We start from the raw sequence: 23569 nt of genomic DNA, 5'->3' as shown, positions 1-23569 counted from the left end.
CTTGCTTCCACTCCTGAAGTGAGTTTTTAGGTGGCTGAACAGTCCAGTACGAGAGCCACATACTCTGTCACAGGTGGGAGAGATAGTCATTGAGGGAAGGGGTGGGTGGGACTGGTTTGCCGTATGCTCTTTCCGCTGCCTGCGCTTGATTTCTATATGCTCTCGGCGTTGAGACTCGAGGTGCTCAGCGCCCTCTCGGATGCACTTCCTCCACTTAGGATGGTCTTGAGCCAGGGACTCCCCGGTATCAGTGGGGATGTTGCACTTTATCAGGGAGGTTTTGAGAGTGTCCTTGTAGCATTTCTGCTCCCACAGCTACCTGGACTACACTTCTTCCCACCCCGCATCCTGTAAGGATTCCATTCCATTCTTCCAGTTTCTCCATCTCCGTTGCATCAGCTCTGACGATACCACTTTTCACACAACTGCCTCCGACATGTCTTCCTTTTTCCTCAACATAGTCCCTCCGCCGTTGTTAACACGGCCTTCGACCGTATCCGTTCTATTTCCCGCACCTCTGCTATCACCCATTCCCCTCCCTCTCAGAACCACAACAGGGTTCCCTTGTCCTCACCTTTTACCCCACCAGCCTCCACATTCAATGGGTCATCCTCCGCCATTTCCGCCACCTCCAGCGTGATCCCACCACCATTAGCCCACTGACTCCCACAGCTACCTGGACTACACTCCCTCCCACCCTATAAGGACTCCATTCCGTTCTCCCAGTTTCTCTGTCTCCATCGCATCTGCTCTGATGATGTCCCTCCCCTCCCCTCTCAGCCTTCTGAAGGGACCGCTCCCTCCGCAACACCCTGGTCCATTCCGCAGTCACTCCCAGCACCCCCTCCCACCCCTCAATCTCTCCCACCCCTCCACTGTCAGCGATTCTGTGTTTCGGATGAAACATTAAACCCAAGCCCCATCTGCTCTCTCAGATGGACGTAAAAGATCCCATGGCACTATTTCGAAGAAGAGCAGGGGAGCTATCCCTGGAATCCTAGCCATTATTTATCCTTCAATTAACATAACAAAAAACAGGTTTTCTGGTCATAATCACACTTCTGTTTGTGGGAGCTTCCTGCGAGCAATTTGCCTGCCGGGTTTCCTACATTACAACAGTGACTACATTCCAAAAGTACTTCATTAGCTGTAAAACACTTTGAGATATCCAGTTTGGATAGTTAGTTTTAGCTGTGGATCAGTGGGTAGCACTCCTGTCTTTGAGTCAGAATGTTGTGGTTTTAAATCCCTCCCCAGGTTTTTCAATGTTTCCCTTTGTTCTTTGGAAAATAATTCATGCTGTATTCTTTGAAATATATTTGTTACTTTAAAGCAAAAAGTAGATCTAGTTGAGAAAAGATAATGGGGGAAGAAGTCAGTTCCTTGGCGCCTACTGTTAGTGCCAGCAGTTGCCGCTAATTGGGTGATGATGCGGGATTGCTGGGCGAGGTGAATCAGGCAACGTACGGCAAATGCGACTCCCCTTGTGCCGCTGGTAGCTGGTACTGCCAGGTACTTCAACACCACGCAGATCATGACCTCCGTGAGCGCGCAATGCTCACTGGCCGCCCCATCTGTGAAATTGATGTTCGCCACTTACCTTAGCACCTGGAGTAAATAGTGACGGAGAGCTGGCATGAAGCTGCCAGAAGCCGGCTCATGGGACGTTATTAAAAACGATCCTGAGTAATAAGTCACAGTTGTCAAATGAGTGGAGTTTTAATGCTTTCTTGTTAGGTTATTTTGTATCAGGAGTGTTATGGTAACTTCAAAGTAGTTACATTTATTCTTAAAAAATCAAATTGCTACACTTGTCTTATATTAATGATTGCTATATTGGCAGTCGACCTGTCTCTCCAGGATCTACGGTGAAGGGAGCGGAGGCAGCGAAAAAGAGTGGAACATGTGGCCAGAGGGAGGAGGAGGGCTCTCAACAGAAGGCCTTAACCTCAGGGTATTCTGAGTGATAGAAATAATCAATGTATGACTATCTCTGGTCATGTTAATAATCAGGATCAACTGTAAACCAACATGGCGGGTATATTGTGTTTATTCAGAGTTTAAGATGGAAGACAACACACTCGTTATGCAGCAAAAATATACCACCGTGACAAGTAGCCAGTACTGGTCCGATTGGACAGACAGCTTGTGCATGTGAGCATTTCTCTGGATTGCAGCCTCTTTTTCTTTTGTCTGAAGCCTCCTTTGGTAACGACGGGATCACTCTCGAAGAGTGTTCGACCAGCCCAACTTCTGTATTGATCTCACCTCCGCCATCTGTGGGAATGACCCTCAGGAGGTTACTTTTATTCTATTTTTAGGGGTGGGCCTGAAATGGGATATTGACAAGACCTTTTAACCTATAGAGGTTCTCCTAAAAACTCAACATCTAATGGGTCTTTGAGTTCTTTGTCTCGATCTTGAAACAAAGCCCTCCCTAAAGATTTCTCATGATCTGGTTCACATGTCTTTCCAGTTTATAGTTTCTCAGGGTTCCTTCATTGGAATTTGTGTCTTATCTCCATTGTCCCTATCCTCTCGGGTACAATTAATACTAGATCTGGCCCTGTACCCTCTCAACCATGAGGCCCGAAGCCACTTCAATCGGTCGTTACTTGTCTTTATGACCTAACAACCTACTCCATTCTGAGATTAACTTTTACTTATCTTCACAAGCAGTTCTATTAAGCTAACTTCAATCCCTACCTTCATAGAATCATCGAAATTTACAGCACAGAAGGAGGTCATTTTGGCCCATCATATCCGTGCCGGCCGACCAAGAGCTATTCAGCCTCATCCCACTTTCCAGCTCTTGGTCTGTAGCCTTGTAGGTTACAACACTTCAAGTGCACATCCCAGTACTTTTTAAATTTGGTAAGGATTTCTGCCTGTCAGGCAGTGAGTTTCAGACCCCAACCACCCTCTGGGTGAAAACATTTCCCCTCAAATCCTCTCTAAACCTCCTACCAATTACTTTAAAACTATGCTCACTGGTTGTTGACCTCTTTGCTAAGGGAAATAGGTCCTTCTTATCCACTCTAACTGGGCCCCTCATAATTTTATACACCTCAATAAGGTCTCCCCTCAGCCTCCTTTGTTCCAAAAAAAACCAACCTGCCCCCTTTCCAATCTTTCCTCATAGCTAAAATTCTCCAGTCCAGGCAACATCCTTGCTATTTTCCTCCGTACCCTCTCTAGTGCAATCACATTGTTCCTGTAATCTGGTGACCAGAACTGCACACAGTACTCAAGCTGTGGCCTAAATAGTGTTTTATACAGTTCAAGCATAACCTCCCTACTCTTGTATTCTATGCCTCAGCTTATAAAGGCAAGTATTCCGTATGCCTTCTTAACCACCTTATCTACCTGGCCTGCTACCTTCAGCGATCTGTGGACATGCACTCCAAGATCCCTTTGTTCCTCTACACTTCTCTGTGTCCTACCCTTTAATGTGTATTCCCTTGCCTTGTTAACCCTCTCCAACTGCATTACCTCACACTTCTCCGGATTGAATTCCATTTTCCACTATTCTGCCCACCTGACCAGTTCATTGACATCTTCCTGCAGTCTATAGCTTTCTTCTTCATTATCAACCACATGGCAAATGTCTTTATTATCTGCAAACTTCTTAATCATATCCCCTACATTCAAGTCTAAATCATTGATATATACCACAAAAAGCAAGGGACCTAGCAATGAGCACTAGGAAACCTCACTGGAAACAGCCATCCAGCCATAAAAACACCCATCAACCATTGCTTCCTGCTTCTGAGCCAATTTTGGATCCAACTTGCCACTTTGCATTGGATCCCACAGGCTTTGATTTTCATGACCCCCAATTTTGGATCCAACTTACCACTTTGCCTTGGATCCCATGGGCTTTTACTTTCATGACCAGTCTTCCATGTGAGACGTTATCAAAAGCCTTGCTAAAATCCATATACACTACATCAAATGCACTACCCGTTTCGACCCTCCTTGTTACACCCTCAAAAAATTTAATCAATTTAGTCAGACATGACCTTCCTTTAACAAATTCATGCTGACTGTCCTTGATTAATCTGCCTTTCTAAATGAAAATTTATCTTTTCACATAATTTTTCCAATAATTTTCCCACAACCGAGATTAGGCTGACTGGCCTGTAATTACTCGGTCTATCCCTTTCTCCCTTTTTAAACAACGGTACAACATTAGCTGTCCTACAGTCCTCCGGCACCACACATATAGCCAGAGAGGATTGGAAAATGATGGTCAGAGCCTCTGCTATTTCTCTTTTGCTTTTCTTAACAGCCTGGGATACATTTCAACTGGTCCTGGGGATTTATCCACTTTCAAAGCTGCTAAACCCCTTGATATTTTCTCGTGCGCTATGTTTATTTCATCTAATACTTCACACTCCTCCTCCCTGATTGCAATGTCTGCATCGCCCCTCTCTTTTGTGAAAACAGATGCAAAGTATTCATTAAGAACCATATCCACATCTTCCACCTCCACACACAGATTACCTTTATGATCTCAAATCAGCCCTACTCTTTCTTTAGTTATCCTCTTACTCTTAATATATTCATCTTTGGGTTTTCCTTGATTTTATTTGCCAAACCTATTTCATGCTCTGTCTATGCTTTCCTAATTTCCTTTTTAGTTTCACCTCTGCTTTTTCTATACCCTCTAGGATTTTTTACTGCAGTTGCACAGGGCCTTGGTGAGGCCTCATCTGGAATATTGTGTTCAGTTTTGGTCTCCTAATCTGAAGAAGGATGTTCTTGCTATTGAGGGAGTGCAGCGAAGATTCACCAGACTGATTTCCTGGATGGCTGGACTGACATATGAGGAGAGATTGGATCGACTGGGCCTTTATTCACTAGAGTTTAGAAGGATGAGAGGGGATCTCATAGAAACATATAAAATTCTGACGGGACTGGACAGGTTAGATGCAGGAAGAATGTTCCCGATGTTGGGGAAGTCCAGAACCAGTGGACACTGTCTAAGGATAAGGGGTAAGCCATTTAGGACTGAGATGAGGAGAAACTTCTTCATTCAGAGAGTTGTTAACCTGTGGAATTTCCTACCGCAGAGAGTTGTTGATGCCAGTTCATTGGATATATTCAAGAGGGAGTTAGATATGGCCCTTACGGCTAAAGGGAACAAGGGGTATGGAGAGAAAGCAGGAAAGGGGTACTGAGGTGAATGATCAGCCATGATCTTATTGAATGGTGGTGCAGGCTCGAAGGGCCGAATGGCCTACTCCTGCACCTATTTTCTATGTTTCTATGTTTCTGCAGTATTGAGCCCTCGCTATCTGTCATAAGCCTCCCATTTTTTCTTAATCCTAACCCTGTGTACCCCTTGACATTCAGGAGGCTCTAGATTTGTTTGTCGCACCCTTTTTCTTTAAGGGGACTTACTTGCCCTGAGTCCTCATGATCTCCTGCTTGAATGCCTCCCACTGCTCTGACACTGATTTACCTTCCAGTAGCTGCTTCCAGTCCACTTTGGCTAAATCACATCTCAGCTTAGTAAAATTGGCTTTCCCCCAATTGAGAACTTTTATTCCTGGAGTATCTTTGTCCTTTTCTATAACTACCCTAAATCTAATGGAATTATGGTCAAAATGCTCGCCCACTGATACCCCTTCCACCTGCCCAGCTTCATTCCCTAAAACAAATCCAGAACCGCCACCTCCCTCGTTGGGCTTGGTACATACTGTCTAGCAAAGTTCTCCTGAATGCATTTTAGGAATTCTGCACCCTCTATACCTTTCACAATAATTTTATCCCATTTAATATTAGGTTAGTTGAAATCCCCTATTATTACTGCCCTATAGTTTTTGCACTTCTCAAAATTTGCCTACATATTTGCTCTTCTATCTCCCTTTGACTGTTTGGGGGTTTATTGTACACTCCCAGCAGTGTAATCACCCCTTTTTTGTTCTTCAATTAAACCCCTATGGCCTCATTTTATGATCCCTCTAATATATCATCCCTCTCACAACTGTAATTGTTTCTTTAATTAATACTGCAACCCTCCTCCTTTTGTTACCCCTCTCTATCCCATTTGAAAACCCTATAATCAGGAATGTTGAGCTGCCATACCTGCCTTTCTTTCAGCCATGTCTCAGTAATAGCTATAATATCATACTCCCAAATGTCTATCTGTGCAGTATACATAAAATACATTAGCAAGGTTCAAGTCTTAACTTAAAAACAACATAGTCGCTTAGCAATAGGGAGATTGTATATAGTACAGAATTCTATACTCTAAATATATTTGCTTCATGGGTTCTTTGCTTAAGAATTCATAGCAACACATTGCTATTAAGAACTTGTTGGTTTATTAGCAAAGGTTTAACAATCACACTACACATTACCTGTTCATCCACCAGGCTCACAACCACCAGTCTCATCGCGGATCCCCTGAGCTCAACTGGCTTGGGTTTTACTGAGTCTTGTGAACATCACGTGACTGGCTAAACCACTCCCAACTCAACAGCTCTACAAACCTGTGAGCATACTCACAGGTGCATACATTACATATAATATCTGCAGGAAACAAAAGTATACTAGCCTGAAGAGTTGCCTTGTCTCCAGCTCTAGCACTATCATATCAACACAGCATTATTCACATCACAGTTTTGTTCGCATAACCATATACATTTTGGACACCCCTGATTTCGAATATATTCTCCACCTTGAGAGGGAGAAAACTTTATTTTGACCTCTCATTTTCAGTTTTGTATCCATTGTGCCAGCTCAAAATTGTTTGTCCGACGGTTCAATTGGATGGTCAGTCGTTTCAAATAACAAGACATCATAATAAAGACTATTAAGACCAGACACTGGGCAGTCACTAAGCCTTGCTGATACCATTTATGTTCAGTAATGCTGACTAACATTATAAGCTACTTCCCACCACTAATCTATTTATTGTTTTCTCAACTTGGGCGTTTGTTAGTAGAGAGACTCAGAAATGAAGGTTTCCCCCTTTCTTAGAGTCTGTTCCTTTGAGGAGGAGGAGGAGCAACCTCCAATCCCTTACTCAAATTTAATTCATTGTTCTTGTCTTCTAATTCTGCCCCATCCGGGGTATCTTCTGTTTCTTTTATCTTTCATGATCTTACCCCACCTAGAGTCTCCCTTACATTGCTTTGGATCTTCTCTTTCATTGTGCTCAATTAATTTGTTCCTGCTGGTTAGTTATAGGCATGAGTACACAATTGGTTTATGCATCAATGTCTTGCTACACGGGCTACATATATCAAATACACTATCATTACAAGTTGGAGAACTACCAGAGCATGTGAAATAATATGAACCTTAGGGTGTGCTGATATATTAAGTCTAATATCCCACCAGTGTGAATGTCGTACAAAATTGTGCCACATAATTGTGCAGCTTATACTTAAGTACCTCATGGTAGTTGCGGTAGTAGTGACACCAGAGGCACCACTAAAACCACCTCATACTGGATTTGTACTGGCTTTTCCCATGCTCTGTTACCTATAAAACACAATTATTACAGTGAAAGTTATAATTCAGTCTTACAATCACTTACATGTCGACTAGTACATACATTTCTAAGCGGCAATGAAGCAGACAAAGAAAATAGATATTGTAAAGAAAGCTGAAGCTTAACATCGAATCAACAAGTCATGGACTTAAAAGATTTTCCAGATCTCTTTTACTCGTATCCATCTTGCGGGTAATTCTTGCTAAATTTATTGCTCCCTAGCCTTCAATTGTCCCAATCGAAATTCTATATCGTTTTTTACTTAAATTTTAATCCCTCTGACAGGTACCACATGTTTAACTCTATCCTGATTGTTTCATTAATTAAAAAGTTTCTCGATGGAGTATGTGTCAATGCTTTAAAAGTTGTCTCGCTCTCCTGAGCCACATTAATCATTTCATGTCTTGCTGTTGTCAAGTAACTGAGCATGTCTGAGACCTGTTCTTCAGTATAAAGTCACCATGCATTCTATATGCTAATTACTTCATATACTACAAATCACGCCTGTATCTCAATATCATGCCATCCGATACAAGCCATTCTCAGGCTTTCAGGTGATCTCATCAAAAGATTGGCTGAAGATCTTTGCTCATCTTCCACTGCATGTCTTGGTTAGTAGCCAGGCTATCAATGCGGTTTTCTTGAAAAGTTCATAGGCAAGGACACAAATGTCTCCAAGAGAAAACTATCGACTTATTATTCTTAACTGCACTTTCCTGACTTTCACTACAATGTTAGCAAAATTCCCATTTGGTGGTGTAATTTTCCTGTTTCTATCTTGCATTTTAGTTGTGGTATCCCATTAAGTACTAAAACCTTTTAGTATATTTTTTTAAGATTTCCCAATGTTTCTAAATACCAATTCAAATACTGCCAATGGACTTAAATGTGAGAATCGCTTTTACGGAACTAGAAACTCTCATAATTTAAATGACCAGATTTTCACTGTGGTCACAATGTAAGTTGGGTTTCTACAATTTAATAGTTAACTTCAATAATTTCAATTTAATTCAGACCAATATCTCATTAACTGCTACAGAGCAGATAAAATAACATAACATAAAATAGCACAGTAAGTTACATCATTTTTCATATTCTTTCTTCAGATATCTTTCCAAATGACTGTAAAAATACTGAATGTAACTGGAGAAAAATTAGTTTTCACATTTAACAAATATCACACATTCTACACAAAAGGAAAAAGAGGGTGGAGATTTCCTTAGCTTGTAACTTTGAAACATTCATGCAGGCTTTTTTTTTTAAACAAAGCATTACACCGAAAGTAGAAAAGGATCTTTCCCTTTCTCTTTTCTTTATTTCATCATGGACTAATTTATTTTTTTCTCTTTCAACCCAATTTATAATCACTGATTAAATGTTTTGACCAGTAAGAAGTAGAGAGTGGGTGTCTCAGACTTGCAATAACCAAATTAAGAAAACAGTGCTTTTTAAATGTTCAAATTGATGTAAAATTAGACCACAATTTTTTAAATTTAAACTAAAGACATTTTTTTCTACTGTAATCCTATTAAAACAAAGTACTTTGTAAATGTTCAAATTCATTTTTTTGCAGATACCATGGCAACTGTAACTTCAAGGCTGAAGCTTAACTTTTGTAAAACAATTGTCTTTTGTGCATTGTATAGGTCTGTAAATCATAGTCAAAAGACAATCACAAACAAGACTAGCTTGCTGCACAGCAAAGTGGGTGGAGCTAACCAAACACAAGAGACACTTTCCTTTAAAGACAGACCTTCACACTTTATTATACACTTTCACACAAACTGAAATTCCACCATTTTTTAAGGTTCCTTTTACTCAGCAAATCTTAAGTTTCTTTTTCTCGGCACAAAAGCTGAAGCTTCCATGTCGGTTTCATTTTCTTTTTTTAATTATTGTCTCAGCAACTTATTCTCTAATTCTTTGTTTTTATCCCCATCCTTTGCTGACCTCTCAGATTTTCCCTCTCTATCTCCCACTCTTTATGCATCTCCTGTTTGTTTCTCAAATCTCTACGCTTTGCACAGATGTGGGTTGTGTAACTTAGTTTCTATCCGGCTTCTTTAAGTTTAGTCTTCTCATTCACTTGGGATACTATCTCGTCCAAGCGCTTGGAATAACTACATCCATCCTCTTGGATGACTCTGATAACTTATTTTGCCCCTTGACCCTAATTTCTCTGAGAGACTGCTCATGACTTTATCTCTACAATGAGCACCCACCATTCTGTTTTTGGAGTCAGTGACAAAACACACCCACTTACGAAGTTTTCCTACCCAGTCATCCCACCTGGCGCCTTGTTACGAAGAGAGGCAATATAAACGTTACAAACCGAGTCCGTCTCCAACTCATTTCTCCACAATAACCCTTTTTACAGTCCTGCTGTGGTAGCTAATTTGTTAGAAATAACCAATATGTGGCTATCTCTGGTCACCAATAATCAGGACCGACTGTAAACCAATATGGTGAGTATGTTATGTATAATCAGAGTTTAAGATGGAATATAACACACTAGTTATACAGCAAACCGTACGACTGTAACAAGTAGCCAATACCGATCAGATCGGGCAGACGACTGGAGCACGTGAGCAGTTCTCTGGCTTGTGGCCTCTCTTTCTTTTGTCTGGAGCCTCCTTCGATAAGCATGGGATCACTCTCGAAGAATGTTCGACCAGCCCAACTGTATTGCTCTCACCTCCACCGTCTGTGGGGACAACCCTCAGGAGGTTACTTTTATTCTATTTTTAGGGGTGGGCCTGAAATGGGATATTGACAAGACCTTTTAACCTACAGAAAATCCTCAATGTGAATGCCTGCTAACCTTGATTGAGTTTTTGATGAGGTAACAGAGAGAGTTGATGAGGGCAATATGGTTGATGTGATGTACATGGACTTCCAAACGGCATTTGATAAAGTGCCACATAATAGGCTTCAACTTTTCCAGTGAAGTTGAAGCCGATGGAATATAAGGGGCAGTGGCAGTATGGATATGAAATTGGCTAAGTGACAGAAAACAGAGTAGTGGTGAATGGTTGTTTTTCGGACTGGAGGAAGGTATACATTGGTGTTCCCCAGGGCCAGTACTAGAACCACTGCTTTTCTTGATATATATATTAATGACTTAGACTTGGGAGTACAGGGCACAATTTAAAAATTTGCAGACCACATAAAACTTGGAAGCATTGTGAACAGTGAGAAGGATAGTCATAGACTTCAAGAGGATATAGACAGGCTGATGCAATGGCAGACATGTGGCAGATGAAATTTAATGCAGAAATGTGTGACGTGATATATTTTTATAGGAAGAACGAAGAGAGGCAATATAAACTAAAGGGTACAATTCTAAAGCGGGTGTAGGAACAGAGAGACCTGGGGGTATATGTGCACAAGTCGTTGAAGGTGGCAGGGCAGGTTGAGAAAGCAGTTAAAAAAGCATACAGGATCCTGGACTTTATATAAATAGAGGCAAAGAGTACAAAAGCAAAGAAATTATGATGAATCTTTATAAAACACTGGTTCGGTCTTAACTGGAGTATTTTGTGTCCAATTCTGGGCACCGCATTTTAGGAAGGATGTGAAGGCCTTAGAGAGGATGCAGAAAAGATTTACAAGAATGGTTACATGGATAGACTGGAGAAGCTGGGGTTGTTCTCCTTAGAGCAGAGAAGGTTGAGAGGAGATTTGATAGAGGTATTCAAAATCATGAGCGGTGTAGACAGAGTAGAAACTGTTCCCATTGGCTTAAGGGCCGAGAACCAGTAAACACAGATTTAAGGTTATTTGGAGAAGAACCAGAGGTGACATGAGGAAAACTTTTTATGCAGCGACTGGTTAGGATATGGAATTCACTGCCTAAAAGGGTGGTGGAAGCAGATTCAATTGGGGCTATGGGGAAAGGGCAGGGGAGTAGGACTAGCTGAAGTGCTCTTGCAGAATAACTTTGAGGAGCTGGTGGCTGGGAGTGTGAAATTGAGTGATCATGTTTCTTCTTTTTCTTCACTCTCCTTTCCCTCTTCTTGTTCACCCACTGGCTGTATTTCTTGGTTGTCTGAAATGAGGAAGGCATAAGGGTAGGGTTGTGGTGAGGGGAGGCTGGCAAAAGAGGTGCATGCTTAAACCATGCACAGTTTGTAAATCAGAAGATATTGTGGGATCTGAGGAGGATAGTGTAAGAGGATACCAGCATGTTGTAGTCTTTCAGCCCCACCGTTGGCCAAGGGTTCAGCCATACCGTGCCAAGAATGGCCACGATCGTCTCCTCCAAGGAGGTGAGGTGAAGCTAGGAAAGTGAGGTGCGCCTTGTTTTTGGTAGAGATTGTTGGTAGGTGAGTGATGGGGGGATTGTGCATTGAGCATTGTACCTTATTGAATTGTTTGCTGATAACATGGGAGCTCTGTTGTAATTGCTCGATAAGTAAATTGCTTTCACGGGCAACTTGGCTTCTGAAACTTCCATGTTTTGTTAGTACAGTACTTTCTCATTGTCACATGAAATCTATTTACAACAATTAGGGAATTAATAGTTTGCAATATTTTTCTGCTACATAGGGCCAACACCAACTACAGTGACAAGCACATCTACAGCTTCTGAAATTAAAATTACTGCTGAGTAATATTGTTTCTAAATGTCACATGAAATCCACTCTGCCAAAGCTGACCAATAAAATGTGTTGTTGTTGGAGCTTCATTAAATTACTTTTGATGTTCAGATGATGCATATGCAAGTGTATATATCGGTACTGGTTGAGCGTGTGATTCTAAATCAGTAGCATTATTACTTATAGCTTCAGTTTAAGATTAATACAATTGAATAACTTTTATGATTTTCATGGATTATGCAAGAATGTGGAACAAACTGACTGACTTGGCTGAAGTTGCATGTTACCCCAAGAAATTAAGAGCAATAGTGACTTCTGAGCCATAGTATGTACTCTCACGATTCTTGAGGAAGCATGCAGATCTCCCTTGGGGTGTTGAAAAGCTTTTACAGGACTTCTATGGTGAACTCCATATTCCGTACACATAACTCCAAGGAGATATTTAAATACCATCTTCTGAGTCTATGTACCATGGTGACTGGATATCTGCAGGAAGGTCTGAATATACTGCAGTGCTGCCTCTTGAGCCTGGCATCCAAGTCAATAGAAAGCAAAATCATCTGTGGTGTACTATGGGCAGCTGATCTGATCCCTTTGATTTGGCAGATGCCTATTAGATCCTCCCTTATTTCCAGCAGAATTTAAGGCAGAACCTAAATGGGGCTTAAAAATGGAAGATCCATTTTCCTCCCTAAATTCTGCCCAAGATCTATTGGGTTTACATCCTACTAAGATATCCAAATTTGGGGGATTTTGTTTGTTACTGTCTCAACATTTATTCTTTTTCTTAAGGTACACATTCAACACTTAGAAGTACTATGCCTCAAACTACAGTACCTTCATGTATGGTATGTCAAATTTAATGCTGTTAAATTAAGACTTACTGTATAAGAATCATATTTTAAAAAATGATAAACATCTTGTTGACTATCAAAGTATTATGATGGAGTTTCTATCAAGTGTGGGGAAAATTTACTCTGCTTACAGCCTGGTAAAACATCTTAAACATAGCAGGAGGATTTCCTGTGTTCTTTGATTTGTAAGCTCATTTACAAAAAACACGGCCTAGATGAAGCTGAAGCTGTATGAGACTATCTCCTCTGGATAGTCTCACACCACTACAGAATCTTTACAGCATCACTCCCAGTTCATTACTGTGAACTCCAGTTATGTTGGACTTCTTGTGTCAGTGTAATGAGAATACACAATGTGCTGACATAACTTTCTCATTAAATAGCTATTGGCAAGAATAAATCACCAGTTTGGTTTAAAATTGATAGTATTATGCCCAATTTATTGCCAAAATGCCCTTAACACCCATACTTTGCAAAATCTAGCCCATTGCATTTACTATCTTCATTAACTATTTTAAGTCTTAAATGCAAAATTCCTACCGGTTCATAGTGTTAAATAAATTTCAGCTTTTTGCAATGTTGACATTTTGCAATTAATCACAATTTCTTTTGTATCTTTTTCATTTCTAGGTTGGACCAGATCCCAATAACACTTGTATTCACTACAGCTGTGTAAAAAATTTGCAACAGATTAATATAATCAAATGTGCCAAGTCCCCAAACTGTTCTGAGGTTTGTACCATGAAGAGGAGATTCTTGCTGTGATGCACTGGTGGTACAAAATGTAAGGCAGAGTAGTAAGGTTGGTTGCTCATAAGGCCCATGCTGCAGCGGCCTCAATAATGGCTGGAAAATGATATAAAGAGGCCAGAGCTTCTCTTCCATCTACCCTGAAACATAATATTGTTATTGAGTGCCCTGTTTACATTAACTTATTTGGTAACTCATTTCCTGATGTTTCTCTTAAAACTGTGTTTAGCTACAATGATTACAATGGATTTTTGTTTGCCTCTTTATTTTTTTCTGAATTTAGTGAGGGTCTTGGGGATTTTGGACCATTTTCTAATTAATGTTTGCAGTTTCGTATATTTATTTTTTTATTTTTAATCTATTATTGAAACCTTTGCTGATAGGATGGGCACTCCTCTGGAACTTTGAATTGCCCTCAGAGAACTTGAGAATAAGAGGGAGTTGTAGAGGAATTTTTAAAGGGAGATTTTCCTGCACCAAAGATGATTTAAACAGGTCTTCAATTACTCAAGCATGTAGTACACAGACCCTGCCAGACCTGCTTAGGATATCACAGGAGATGTGCCTTCACTACCTACACCTCACCGGGCTGGCCTTTCTGTGGGTTAGGATTTCCACCCACATTGGTCATTTGGTTGTGCAAGCTGAAAAGTAGTTTTGAGATGCTGGAAATTGAAGGAGTACATTCACAACTGGCATTCCAATGCGCCTGTCAATAAGTGTCTATGCATCATGCATCTAAAGAAAGACTTACATTTATTTAGCATCTTTCACACCTTCGGGATATCCCACAACGTTTTACAGTGTTGTAATGTAGGCATCTAAGTTGGTTTACATTGACTTGAGCTGATGCCTTTAGAATCTGTGAATTTGGCATGGTTTCAGTTCCATGCTAGTTCTTGAAGGTGTGCCGTACTCGAATACAGGTGTTCATGAGATGCAAGAAAGATGCTGTAGCTCTGTGTGAAACCAAGTAATAAATGCAAAACAGGTTAACAGATAACACTTGTGGGTTGCAATTTTGGGCTGTCTACCTGATACATAAATTAGTTTTACCATGCCAAATTCCTAATTGTTCTGTCTTCTTATGCATCCAGGTACTTTCCTAAGTGTAATTATTACTTCAATATTTTTAAACATTTAAACATAGAACCATAGATGTTTCAGCACAGAAGGAAGCCATTCAGTCCATTGTGTCTGTACTGGCTCTTTGCTGGAGTAATTGAAAACTAATTCCAGTGCCCTGCTCTCTTCCCATTAACCTATATCCTTCTCTGCTTCAAATATTCATCCAATTTTCCCTTAAAGGATGCAATGGTCTCTGCTTCAAACATTTCCTGTGGCAAAGCATTTCATGTTCTGTGTAAAGAAATGTTTCCAAACCCATCTTCACATTCTCTTGGTATAATTTAAAATTGATATCACTGGCTCTCCCACCAGAGGAAGTAATATTTTGCTATTCACTAAAACAAACCACTTTGTAATTTTAAAAACCTCTTATTAACTTTACTTGTAGCCTAGTCCTAGTATCTCAATTCTCTTATCTTAACTATAGTTTTCTGGAGAAACTGTACCATTTATTCTCTGTAGCTTTAATGTCCTTCTTATAATGGGATGCCCAAAACTACATCAAATGCCATAACCAGCGTTTTCTATAAATTTATCATTATTTATTTACTCTATGCGCCTATTTATAAAACCCAAAATGCCGTTGGTCTTTTTTATGGCTTCATCTACCAGCACTTGCACTTTCAGGCAATTATGTATTTGAACTTCTAGATCTCTCTGCTATCAACACCTTCATTGTCTTTCCATTCAATTTCTTGTTTTCCTCAAAAACATTTATTAATTCACATTTATCGGCGTTAAATTCACTGCCATCTGTCCGCCTATTCTGCTAATCTGTCTATGTCATCTTCTTGCTTTTGCTAAGCCTCCTACTTTAGTGCTGTCAGCAAATTTTAAAATTGTCTCCCTGTACCCAAATCCAATTCACTTTTATATACTGAGTACAAAAGTGTACCCAACTTATAGGAACATAGGAACAGGAGTAGACTACTCAGCCCCTCAAGGCTGTTCCACCATTCATTTAGATTATGTCTGATCAGTATCTTAACTGTACCTCCCCATCTTAGTTCTATAACCCTAGTCCTAACAAAAATCGAGCAATCTCGGTTTTGAAATTTTCAATTGACCTCGCCTCAAGTCAGAGTCAGCATGGTTTTATGAAAGGGAAATCATGTTTGACAAATTTGCTGGAGTTCTTTGAGGATGTAATGAGCAGGGTGGATGAGGGGGAACCAGTGGATGTGGTGTATTTGGATTTCCAGAAGGCATTCGATAAGATGCCACATAAAAGGTTACTGCACAAGCTAAAAGTTCACGGGGTTGGGGGTAATACATTAGCATGGGTAGAGGATTGGCTAACTAACAGAAAACAGAGTCGGGTTAAATGGGCCATTTTCCGATTGGCAAACAGTAACTAGTGGGGCTGCTGCAGGAATCGGTGCTGAATCCTCAACTATTTACAATCTATATTAATGACTTGGATGAAGGGACCGAGTGTAATGTAGCCAGGTTTGCTGATGATACAAAGATGGGTGGGAAAGCAAATGGTGAGGAGGACACAAAAATCTGCAAAGTGATATAGACACGCTAAGTGAGTTGGCAAAAATTTGGCAGATAGAGTATAATGTGGGAAAATGTGAGGTTATCCACTTTAGCAGAAAAAATAGAAAAGCAAATTATAATTTAAATGGATAAAAATTGCAAAGTGCTGCAGTACAGAGCGACTTGTGGGTCCTTGTGCATGAATCACAAAAAGTTAGTATGCAGGTACAGCAAGTAATCAGGAAGGCAAATGGACTGTTGACCTTTATTGCAAGGGGGATAGAGTATAAAAGCAGAGAAGTCCTGCTACAATTGTACAGGGTATTGGTGAGGCCACACCAAGAGTACTGATTACAGTATTGGTCTCCATATTTAAGGAAGGATGTACTTGCATTGGAGGCTGTTCAGAGAAGGTTCACTAGGTTGATTCCAGAGATAAGGGGGTTGACTTATGAAGATAGGTTGAGTAGGTTGGACCTATACTCATTGGAGTTCAGAAGAATGAGAGGTGATCTTATCGAAACATATAAGATAATGAGGGGGTTCGACAAGGTGGATGCAGAGAGGATATTTCCACTCATAGGGGAAACTAAAACTAGGGGACATAGTCTCAGAATAAGGGATCGCTCATTTAAATCTGAGATTAGGAAGAATTTCTTCTCTCAGAGGGTTGTAACTCTGTGGAATTCTCTGACCTAGAGAGCTGCGGAGGCTGGGTCATTGAATATATTTAAGGCGGAGCTAGACAGATTTTTGAGCGATAAGGGAATAAAGGGTTATGGGGAGCGGGCACGGAAGTGAAGCTGAGTCCATGATCAGATCAGCCATGATCTTATTAAATGGCAGAGCAGGCTCGAGGGGCCTGATGGCCTACTCCTTCTCCTATTTCTTATGTTTTTATGTTCAACATTGTGGAGAAAGTTCCAGATTTTCACTACCCTTTGTGTGAAGAGGTGCTTTCTGAATGGCGTAGCTCTAATTTTAAGTTCATGCCCCCTTGTTCTGGACACCCCACCAGAGGAAATAGTTTCTCTCTAGCAAATCCTTTAATCATCTTAAAAATCTCAAATAGATCACCCCTTAATCTTCTATATTCAAGGGAATACAAGCCTAGTCTATATAACCTGTCCTCAAAATGTAATCCTTTTAGTCCTGATATCATTCTGGTGAATCTGCGCTGCACCCCCTCCAAGGCCAAAATATGCTTCCTGAGGTGCAATGCCCAGAACTGAATGTAGTGTCCAGATGGATTCTGGCCAGAGCTCTGTACACCTGTGACATAACTTCCACTCCTTTGAGATTAAAGGCCAATATTCCATTAGTTTATTAAATTAATTTTTGTATCTTTTTATGATATCTGCACTTGGACCCCTAAATTTCTCTGCTTAACCACAGTTCTTAGCTTCTCGCCATTTAGAAAATACTCTGATCTATCTATTTTGGGTCCAAAGTGGATGACCTCACACTTATTCAGATCTGTCAAAATATTGCCCACTCACTTATTCTGTTAATGTCCCTTTGCAACTTTATGCTCCTATCTACACTATTTACTGTGCCACCTAACTTAGTGTTGTCAGCAAACTTAGATATACGGCTCTCTATTCCTTTATCCAAATCATTTATAAATATAGTGAAAAGCTGAGGCCCCAAAAAGAAAAAAGAAAGCATTTATTTAGCGCCTTTCACGACCAGCGGATTTCCCAATGCGCTTTACAGCCAATGAAATACTTTTTAAAAGTGTAGTCACTGTTGTAATATAGGAAACGCGGCAGCCAATTTGTGCACTGCAAGCTCCCACAAACAGCAATGTTTGTACGTTGATTGAGGGATAAATATTGGCCAAATGCCAAGTCAGGCCGCCACTGCTCCTTTGAAGGCCCCAACCTGCTGATGGTCCTTGCAGGTCAGGGCCACTGCACCCTTCGATACGAGAACCGAATGTGATGATGAAATATTGGCCAGGAAACTGGGGATAACTCTCCTGCTCTTCTTTGAAATAGTGCCATGGGATCTTTTATGTCCACCCGAGAGCGCAGATGGGGCCTCGGTTTAACGTCTCATCCGAAAGGCAGCACCTCCACCAGTGCAGCGCTCCCTCAGTGCTGCACTGGACTGTCAGCATAGATTTCTGTGATCAAGTCTCTGAAGTGGGATTTGAACCCACAAACCTTCTGACTCAGAAGCGAGACTGCTACCGACTGAGCCACAGCTGACATTTCATTTACCCAACCCTTTGTTTTCTGTTGTTCAACCAACTTTTGATCCATTCTGAACCATTTCCATACACCTGAATTTTTCTAACAAGCCTCTTGTAAGACACCTTATCAAACACTTTCTGAATCTTTATATACACTGAATTCCCTTTATCTATCCAGATGGTCATCTTGTCAAATCGCTCTCATAAATTTGATTTGCCTTTAACAAATTCATGCTTCCTACCTCGAATTAGCCCAAGCATGTCTAAATACTCATTAATCTTGTGCCTAATTATTGTTCCTACAAGTTTTTACCAAAAATGACAAATGACTAACTGGTCTACTGTTACCCTATTTATCCTTTTTGATTAAAGGTGTTATATTAAACACACTTCAATCCAGTGGCCCAATTTTCATATTTGATGAGAATTGAAAAATTGTAATTGGAGCCCTTGCTGTTTCCTCGCTGACTTCTGTGATCAATGCAGTGACTTATCCACCTTGTGTTCCACTATCTGTTTTTCAGAATCAGTTCCTTTTCTACAGTTATTTCTAGCAATTGTTCCATATCTTTCTCTCGTAAACCAATGTCCTCACTTAATCATTATTTCAAAAATCCAAAGGGAAATGTTTATTTAATATCTGTTGTAACTTGATCTTCAACAATTAGACTCCCTCCATCATTCCTGTCTTTAACTATTATTTTACTTTTGGTATGTTTGTAAAAGCCCTTACTAATTCCATGTAATGTTATCTGCTAACCTTTTTATATTTTTCCTGTTGGCCCTTCTAATCTATGACATTTTCTATATTCCACATGTTTATCTATAATATTGTTAGTCCTAACTTCAGTTTATGGTAGCTTTTTAAGGTTTAGCTTAGATTTAATCTCTACATCCACTGTGCTTTTCTGCTTAATTTGAAATAATGCAAATATATCTTAAATCCTTTTGAAATCAAATTCAGAACAACATTAGTAAGATATTTCACTTTGGGAAAAATAAATATCTGCAAGACATTTGTGGGTATTAACATGCTTGTGTGTTTTGTGCTTCTTTAATCACACTTACTACCAGTGTTCTGACTTCAAAAAATATTCACATGGACTTCCTAATGGTTCAAATGTAAAATGTACAACTAGTGCGTTACTAAAATCCCAGGTTTGATCACTGGTCTACGCTGAGATTGTTTAGCTCAGCCATGGTAATGGTGGGATCACTTTAATCGACTTCAGTGGTACAAAGATAGGGAAGGGAAAATTAGCCAGGGATCCGACTCCTTGCCATAATCTAGTAATTCTTGCTGTAACATCATCATCACAGGTGGTCCCTCGAACGAGGATGACTTGCTTCCACAAGAGTTCATAGATGTTTCAATGAAGGATCCGATGTTCCAGTCCTGAACTCCAATTGAGAGGGTGCAAGATGCCTGTGCATGGATATTTTTAACGTGTGGTGGCCGTTGCACACCAGCCACCACATGGGCTTGACAGAGCTGGGTCTTGGTCCAGTGGCAAGGGTTAACCAGGACGACTGGAGACCTGCTCTGCTGCATGGACCTAGTGTACACACATATCGCAGTGTGGGCTGGCCCGTGCTGCCCTGGGCCCTCGCTTTTTCTGGGCCCCCGTACCTTCATCCGCCGCACCTTTGCCTACGATGTTCCAGGGCCCAGCGCTCCAGCTCTATTTATAGCCCTGACCTGCGGTGGTGTTCTCACACAAGTTCCAGGGCCCGCGATTAATATGGACATCAGATTAGGGTGGGCTTTAATACCCTCTGTTAAGTAGTTCGTAACATTCACTATCTAATCTCACACATCAAGTATGATTGAGATACTAAAGGGTTGGCAGAGAGGAAGGAAAAATGTGAGAAAAATAATGATACACATTTAAGTAACATGTCTATTAATTATCCAATATTTTTTTCTGTTATTAGTCTGTAAAGATCTGGGATGATAATCATTGCTGCTATTCATGTCCTGAGACAGGTAATTATCTAATATTTGTGCATTACAATTGATTTGGATGTTATTGTGATATATTCTTATGACATCACTAACAAACACACTCTGCAAGGTGGCCCTTACACAGAAAACTGTCATCATGTGACTTTGCCACACGACCCTTTTATTATTTACATCAGTAGTTGCATTACCACAGTGGTTCACTAGCTTGAGCAGTGGTCCACTAGGGGAGCTCTATTGCACATCTCTCTCTTTATTGAAGAAGTAATCATAACAAAATAATCATTATACATAACTTGCATGCTAATACATGACAAAAGATATGAACTTATTTTTCCATATTTATAAATCAAACTTAACCACTGGTTTTCTGTTTCGAAGAGGATACTTTCTCTCTCAAACAGAACTTTCCAAACTTGGTGTTGAACGTAGACTCATTCTAGGCCGAGCCTGAGGAGAGTTTTTCTCCAAGGACAAACCTTGATCTACATTTGAACTCTACAACTTCAGACTGTTTGTCTGCCTGACTCAGACTTAAATTTTGACTTTCTATTGGTTTCTATTGGATTGGTTGCTGGTACATCTGATGTAGGATTTGCTACTGGTACTCTATTTGTAATAAGACTATCTGACTTATCAGAAATAGCCAAATCATTCCAACATTCAACTTCTTCCACATCTGCAGGTAAAATATGATCAATGTGAACAAACCTAACCTTTCTATGATCAAACACCTTGACCAAATATGTGCGAAAACCACATATCTTCACTATTCTTCCTGGTAACCACTTTAACCATTTATGTTGATGATTCTTCATTCTAACCTTCTGATTCAATTTCACACTTCTCTCTTACTCTACCTCTATCATGACTCTCTTTCTTTCTCAATTGTTTCTCTTCTACTGACTGTGCCGAGTTTGGCTTTAACAATGAGAACCTGATTCATGGCTGTTGTTTGAGAAATAACTCTGCTGTTGTTCTACCAGTAGTTGCGTGAGAAGTATTATGATAAGTAGTGAGAAAATTAGACAGTTTGTGATCCAACGACAACAACTGCCATTTCTTTGGATTTGGATCCAACATTTGCTTGATGAGGGCATGTTTTACAATTTATACTGTGCGCTCTGCTGCAGCATTTGAAGCAGGGTGGTACGGTGGAACTTTGGTATGTTTCACACCGTTTCTGCTCGTGAACTGTGCAAATTTTTCTGAACAAAATTGTGGCCCATTATCAGAAACAATTTCTTCTGGGAAGCCATATGAAGACAATAATCTTCGCAAATTGTCTGTTGTTTTATTTGTTATTTTCCACATTGAAAGCACCTCTACCCACTTCAAATGACTATCAATCACAATAAATAATTGTTGTCCTTCTTACTCAGCAAAATCTTCATGTAACCTTTGTCATATCCTGGGAGGCCATTTCCATGGCTGTAATGGTACTGATGGTGGTTTCTTTCTTACCGACTGACATGTTGTACACTGACTAATGATGTATTCTATATCTTTATCTAAACCTGACCACCATAAGTAACTGCGTGCAAAGCTCTTGGTCAAGCACATTCCCAGGTGCTGGTCATGAAGATCTCTTAACAATTTAAACCTGAACTTATTTGGGATTACCACTCTTGCACCCTACATGATACAATCTTTATCCACTAACAATTCATTCCTATGAACGAAGTATGCATGAATATCTTCCTCTGAAACCTGAATTGGCCAGCCATTTTCTATGTAATCATACACCTTTGACATAACTGATTCACGTTTGGTTGCTCTACCAATCTCTTCAACTATGACTGGCAGTTCATCAATGTATGAAAAAAAGAACACTTCTTCCCTATTGGGTGTAACTTGTGATGGGAATGGCAACCTGGACATAACATCAGCCTTACCTTCTGACTTAGGTACAACAATAATGGGTGTATCCCAATTACTTAGATCTACCTTAGAGATAATGTTCTCAGTTTCTAGTCTTTTGAGATCTTGCTCAACTTTCTCCTTGAGTGTGTATGGTACAGGAACTGGTCTAACGTCCTTCTGTACTCTGATACTTGCCTTGAAGTCCTGAATCGGACTGCCTGTTTCACGGAATACCTGAGGATACTGCTTGATGACATCATCTTTCGATGCAAATCTCATTTCAATGTGTAAAATCTCATTCCAATCCAGCTTCAGTGATCCCAACCAATTTCTACCTATCAAGGCAGACTTGTCTCCTGCCACTACTATGAGAGGCAAGCTCTGAAACTGATCCTTGTATTTCACTGGTATGGTGATATGTCCTACAACAGGTATTTACTGTCCTGAGTAGCCTTGCAGCTCTATCTTCAATTTCGCCAGTGGAAAATCACGCAACTTGTCGAGATATAACGATTCCGATACTACACTCACGGATCCAACAGTTTTCCATGGGTATCCTGGTTCCAGCAGTGTCTACTTGGATGATGATACTTCGCGAATCGCTGTTAGATACCCTTGTGCTCCTGATGAGTGTATCTCCAGAACCTCCTCATACCGTTGCTTCTCTTCAATGCTATGTAGCGTCTGGCAATTTCTACTTCGAGCATTGAACATCGATTTACTCTTCTGTCTGCATGCCTTTGCAAAATGCCCAGTTTTCTTGCCGTAGAAGCACTCTGCCTTCACATATGGACAACTTTGAGCGAGGTGTTGTCCCAGGCACCGATAGCACAATTTCGATGTACAATTGCTGAGGCCTTGGGCCCAATTGCCCTTTACTCTTAACCTGCAGGCGATTCACCTTGGTTGTCTGATGACTGGAAATGGCATGAATTTCTTGGGAGTATTGGTCCGCCATATCCATCGGCATAGCTGTCTGACATGCTAAATCAAAGGTCACGTTAGGGGTTGTCAACAATTTTCTTCTGATTTCTTCATTTTTCAAACCACAAACAAAGCGGTCACGCATTGCTCAGTCCTGAAAGTTTCCAAAATGACCGTGAATGGATAGCTTTTTTAAAGCTACAATGTACTCACGGCTCTGGGGGGCGCTAACAGGGCAAAAGGCAGCTTTCGCCCAGGGGAGGGAGTGCGCTACTGGTTCGGAGGTTTCAGAGGTGATGACCC

At 40.5% G+C, this 23569-nt stretch overlaps 1 protein-coding gene across 1 annotated transcript in view; it reads left to right on the top strand.

The window, feature by feature from the left end:
- Positions 1-23569, top strand: part of LOC139278100 (mucin-2-like) — a 137722-nt gene that overhangs the window by 94807 nt on the left and 19346 nt on the right. Inside the window, exons 110-112 of the mRNA XM_070896759.1 lie at positions 12898-12953; positions 13590-13691; positions 20452-20503. Of these exons, the coding sequence (XP_070752860.1) occupies positions 12898-12953; positions 13590-13691; positions 20452-20503 (210 nt within the window). The remainder of the gene's footprint in view (positions 1-12897; positions 12954-13589; positions 13692-20451; positions 20504-23569) is intronic.

This window comes from Pristiophorus japonicus, chromosome 13 (genome assembly GCF_044704955.1).
Source record: "Pristiophorus japonicus isolate sPriJap1 chromosome 13, sPriJap1.hap1, whole genome shotgun sequence".
Lineage (NCBI taxonomy): Eukaryota > Metazoa > Chordata > Chondrichthyes > Pristiophoridae > Pristiophorus > Pristiophorus japonicus.
The sequence above is the reverse complement of the archived record's forward strand: the minus strand, read 5'-3'. Positions and strand labels throughout refer to the sequence as shown.